At 38.9% G+C, this 5,698-nt stretch overlaps 1 protein-coding gene across 1 annotated transcript; it reads right to left on the bottom strand.

The window, feature by feature from the left end:
• Window positions 1-742: 742 nt before the first annotated feature.
• Window positions 743-2,440, bottom strand: LOC149211357 (uncharacterized protein At1g01500-like). Its single transcript, XM_089391476.1, has one exon. It carries the CDS (start codon window positions 1,786-1,788, stop codon window positions 916-918), a length of 873 nt encoding a protein of 290 aa, XP_089247602.1. The 5' UTR covers window positions 1,789-2,440; the 3' UTR covers window positions 743-915.
• Between the last annotated feature and the right edge of the window lie 3,258 nt (window positions 2,441-5,698).

The raw sequence follows: 5,698 nt of genomic DNA, 5'->3' as shown, positions 1-5,698 counted from the left end.
TTGCGACAAAAAAAAGTTGAGTCTTGCTAAACAAACTATATGATCAATAAAAAATTGTTACTTATTATATGATTTCTAGAAGATGTGACAGGGGTCAACTAACAGTTTCAAATGAGACTAGATGGGAGTAGAGAGGGCCACAATATGCATGGGACATTCATGAATCCTTGACGAAATTTTGAACATTGACATATGGAAGGGATTTATTTACTTGTTGCAATTCTTTACCAAATTGTTGCAGACGCAGCACGAAAAATGCTTCTGTGGATTCGTGTAAAGATAACAAGTGAAAGAGCGTAAAAGATGAAATAATTTAGGGGCACAGACCAGAAGTCTTTCTTTTCTACCTAAAATCCCAGTCTGGTCATCTTCGTTTTAACCCCAAATCCCTTGTTTCCTTAAACATAATTTAACTACTGTGTGATATATAAAAAGATCACAAATTCTCGTTCACTGAACTAGCAGATCCTGTCCTTTACCCCTAAAAAAATTCGCAAATTCTCGTTTACTGAACTAGCAGATCCTGTCCTTTACCCCTCTACCTGATGGACGGATTCTTTTACTGAAGCCATCAAGCTTAATAAACATAATGATAGTACAACAGAGTTGTGGCCATCTTAAACAGGTTCACGGCCAGGTTTAAGACACAAGTATCTAACCTTTCAAAGAGTTGATTCTTCGTTTCATGCATATATCAACACACTGGATACCAAGATCGAAACTTAGAAACAGTCTTAGGAAATAGTCTTAAAAAAATTATGAAGAATAAGATTAAAAGAAACTCATATCAATTTTACATACAAGATCAGATGCTCATATCAATTTTATATACAACATCCAGGATATCATATGGCAAAACTCAAATTCATAGAGGCTAGTTCATGGCGTCCTGCTTCTCTCAAAACTGTGCAAAATTTATCTACATAGAATTTGCTTCCTGAGATTCCTGGAAGTTCCTTGGTAAGTCCTCACTAACAATCCCACCCCAAGACACATCCCAAGACCAATCCCAATACCAAACCTTAATCCGGAGTCGATCCAAGAATCATCCAGCTGCTCCTGTTCTTCCGTCCTCGACTCCCAATCAAAGTCACAGTCACAGCCACTGGTCGACTCAACGAAACTGCTTTCAGAATCATCAGATTCATGGTCTGTATCACTGAAATCAGAGCAACTTTCTTCAGTCTCGTTTCCCTCTGGAATAACCTCCAAAGTGCAATGGTGGACGCGTTTCCTTCTGGGAAGGAGTTGCAGAGTCTGAGTTAAAATTATCGGGGAGCCAGAGATCCGACCCGAGATGTATACGTCTACAGTCGGGATGGACATGGCGTCCCAGGACAATTTTGACGAATACTCCAGCCGGCTGCTGCACTCCACGGTCCATGTCGTTTCAGGCATGAGATCTTCGCCAAATTCCTGTTTTTTCTCCAGTGTTCCAAAGATAAGAGGCTCGTCCCTCAAGTACACTTCAAAACAGAGGTTGTCGCTCGTCCGAATGGTGTCTGTGCCGACGTATATGATTTCGCCTTTTGATTTTTCTTCGACTCGGTTCCGCTGGAGCGTGATAAATGCGCTAGAAGACGGATGGAATCCGCGCTCGTTGATCTCCAAGGCCACAGCATTGCTGCGCGGTAAGAAATGCAGGGTTAAAGATTCAGGAATCTGTATGGTTTTGCTAAATCCAGAAGCATTCAACTTCATGCAGAATACCTTCATGTACAGCCATTGCTTCCCCCTCTTGGCGCGGATTGGGCCGTCTGGGAAGGGCCGGGAGGTTATGTGACACATTTTCACACAATTCTCTCACAGCTTTTCTGACCTTTAAATTGACCCAACAAGTTTCGAACTCAAGACCTGAAAAATGTCAACCAGAATTAATCTCTGACCTCCAAATAGTCCAAAGCGTTGAATCATTAGATCTCTTGTCCTCCAGGTAAATAATCTCACAGCCCTGAAATCGATATTTGAAGTAGAAATTCCTGCGAACTTTATAACTGATTCTCAAGCCTCCGAAGTCTTCAATGTCCCTGAATATTTCTCCGCTATGCTGTTATTTTCCTCTGCAGATACACCAAAGACAATATGAGCAAGCTCCTCGGATGTTGTGAATCGGCGAGATCACTCCGTATTTAGAAGATGCATTTATATAAGAGTGCACAAATAATCCCTGCTTTAATACATGTACACCAGATAGGAAGCAGACAATGTATCTACATATAGCTAGTATCCATTTTCCCCTCAAGAAACCAGAGACTAGTCCATACCGCCCGTCGGAAAATACAAGAAACAAAGCAAATGGTGGGGAAGACACTATCCTGTCAGACACCTGTCTGATACCCTGAAAAGGCCTATGCTAGCGTTCACCCTAGAAAACTTTTCGAAATCTTTCCAACTTTTAAACGAGGAAAATTAAATTATTCCAATATATCCCGTCAAAATCTGCCATTGCTTCCCAATTTGCAACAAGATGCCAAATCTTCTAAATTAAACGAATAAATTACTATAAAATAATGCCGTAGTCTTTAACGGGACTTTTTGAAAGCCTTTCCGGCGATTTTTTCCGGTGAAAATCCGGCAGTGATTTATGGAAATCCAAGTTTGATAACTAATTTCTGCACAATGAAACTGTCCCAGGGGTTTTTCAGGGTGCTGAATCCGAATATGCAGTTAAAAAACCATTTTAACTGCAACAAATCATGATTTCAGCTCAATTTCTTCCGCCGGATTCCGTCACCGGAATCTCAAAAAGTCCCATTATAGACAACTCCTAAAATAATGCAATGTGCGGCAACATTCAATTTATTTTGTCTGAGTGATATCCTAATCAGCGGCAGACCACAGATCATAAATTAAACAGCTTTTCAAAACCAGGCAAAGTTCTGTGTGATGCCAGCGATGGAATATGTGGTATCCATTACACATATTCCGATGACGCAGCTATTATAAAATAATTTAATGGCATCAGCAATGAACGCAAAATACCTCCGTCGCACAATACCACCGGCCGCACGCGGCATTCCAGCGTATTTTTTGTTTATGTTTCTTTGCAGCTTCCAGCGATGGAATGAGGTCAATGATGGCGGCTGTGTCAAAGTGGGAAGAACCTGCAACGGTGGACAGGCATATCGGTGTAGGACAGAGCACTCTGTTTTGAATGGAGGTAATTGATTTGGAGGGTAGTTGATAAGGGTTGGCTTCAATTTTCTAATATCATTTAATTATTGGAATTTGTTTATTGATATTTTTGGGAACATGGTTGGGTTATTCACGTGGACTTTAATAAATGGTTGGATAACGGCGGTTCATATAGGTCTTCTAGTCAATGTAACATATTTTTATTTTTTTGGAATATAAAGGGAGTTGTCTATAATGTGATTTTTTGGAGATTTTGGTGATAGAATCCGGCGAAGAAATTGAGGTTAAATCTTGATTTGTTGCGGTTAAAATGGTTTTTTAACTGCATATTTGGATTCAGCACCCTGAAAAACCCCTGGGACGCTTTTATTGTGCAGAAACTAGCTATCAAACTTGCCATTCAAATAAATTGCTGCCAGATTTTGACCGGAAAAACCCACTGGAAAGACTTCCAAAAAGTCGCATTATAGACAACTGCAATATAAAGTAGCATGGGTAGGAAACTCCTATTTCATAGACCATAGAAAAGTAAATGCTGTCTGACATGTCAGGTATTTACCTTTTGCCCTCTCTCGAGGCTGCTATCTCGATGGGCGTGCTATCACTCAGAGGGCGAAAGGTAAATGCCTGGCATGTCAGGCAGCGTTTACTTTTCTATGGTCTATGAAATAGGAGTTTCTGCATGGGTAGGGTGTAAATTATAGAGCGTTTTTAATCATAGAATTTGTTTATTAGTATTTTGGGAGTATCATGTGGCAAGGCAGGTTTTATGCCGCAGAATTTTGAAAAGCGTTGGAAATGCCTAATTTATATGGTGCGTTTTAATTATTGAAAAATAATTTTAAAATTTTATTTAAATGTTGAAGTCAAAATTTCGTTTAAATTTTTAAGTTACTAGTAATTTTAAATAGCAATTTAATATCAAAAAATTAGATATCATTTTATCTATGACTATTTTGTAAGAGGTAGTTGTAATTGACTAATCTCTTATGATTTTTGAATAGTCTACTTAGCACTCATTGCATCGGGTTTCTCATGATTTTTGAATAGTCCACTTAGCACTCATTGCATTGGGTGATGCTCATAAGGGTGAAGAAGTGGAACTAGTGAAATAGATCACAAAGCGTCAATCATCACTTATGATTTTTGAATAGTCCACTTAGCACTCATTGCATCGGGTGAAGAAGTGGGATTGGAACTAGTGAAATAAATCACAAAGCATCAATCATCACTTCTGATTTTTTAATAGTCCACTTAGCACTCATTGCATCAGGTGATGCTCACAGGGGTGAAGAAGTGGGATTGAAACTAGTGAAATAAATCACAAAGCATCAATCATCACTCATGGGGCTTGCACCCTGTAACAAGGACTTCTTAGGAGGTCACCCATCCCAGATCTTGCACCTGATAACCAGGACTTCCCGGGAGGTCGTCAATCCCAGATCGCCTCTCGCTCAAGCGTGCTTTGTAGAATTGTTTTCTACAAATCAGATAGCTCTGATACCATGTAGAATTTTTTCTACAAATCAGCTAGTTCTAATACCATGTAGAAATTCCCACCTGTAGATCACCTGGTAATGCAATGTACTAAAGCAAAACACTTGATCTACTTCTACAAACAATTTAGCGGAAGCTTAATCGAACATGAGCAACATCAATTGAACACATATAACTGATAAGAAAGAATCAATCACACATAACACAGAAGATATAACCCGGAGAAAGCCTCAGCCCAAAACCCCGACTCTGTGTTATCATACAAGTGGAAATATAGCCAGTATTACAAAAAGAATCAGCTCAAAAGTTATCCTGCTCTCTCTGTAATACCTCTGCTGCTCATAGACAGTCAAAGGCCTCTATCTAACCTCTGGTCTGCCCTCCAAGCCTCCTATTTCTTTGCGTAATTTTGATTGGGGTCCAGTGCAGCCACTTGTGTGAATTGGCCTCTTCACACACTCACTAACCTCTAATCCAACTACGCAGTCCTGAAGGAGATAAATCTTTCTCCATGGATGAGCTTCCTTTATAGGAAAAATCCATCCAACTAATAGTACATTGTCCCTCCTCTGATCTTAACTGGGTCTCTATCTGGACTGACATGCATGAGTTATTCATGAGAGAATATTCAGTTATCTAAAGTGCAGTAGTTATATGCAAACATGCATTAACTAACTGAACTCACATTAATTTAAACAAATTGTTTAAATCAATCTAACTGGACTTGACTCAGTTAACTGAGCCAATTAATTACTACTCAAATTAGAACTCATCCTTATCTCTTTAACTGATGGATAAATTCCTCAATTAATAGAGAAACTGTTGCATGTCCTCATATAAACTTCATGTTTGATTTTTCACAACTAATTAACTCATGGTGAATTAATTAATTTATTTTCAAACAACTGTTAAGTTCAAATTCAAATTTTACTTCCTATTTTAGTCTATGGACTGACTAAAAATAGGAATCTATCCCGAACTGTTAAAAATATAATGCTATTTTTAGCACTTCCATTTTTCATTCCCTGTTGCCCAATCCAACACTGGTACCCAAACTGCTATTTTT

Source organism: Pinus tabuliformis, chromosome 1_1 (genome assembly GCF_031772625.1).
Source record: "Pinus tabuliformis cultivar Carrire ecotype Pingquan chromosome 1_1, CPIR1, whole genome shotgun sequence".
NCBI classification, from domain to species: Eukaryota; Viridiplantae; Streptophyta; class Pinopsida; order Pinales; family Pinaceae; genus Pinus; species Pinus tabuliformis.
Note: the sequence above shows the minus strand (reverse complement) of the source record. Positions and strands in the feature narration are given on the sequence as shown.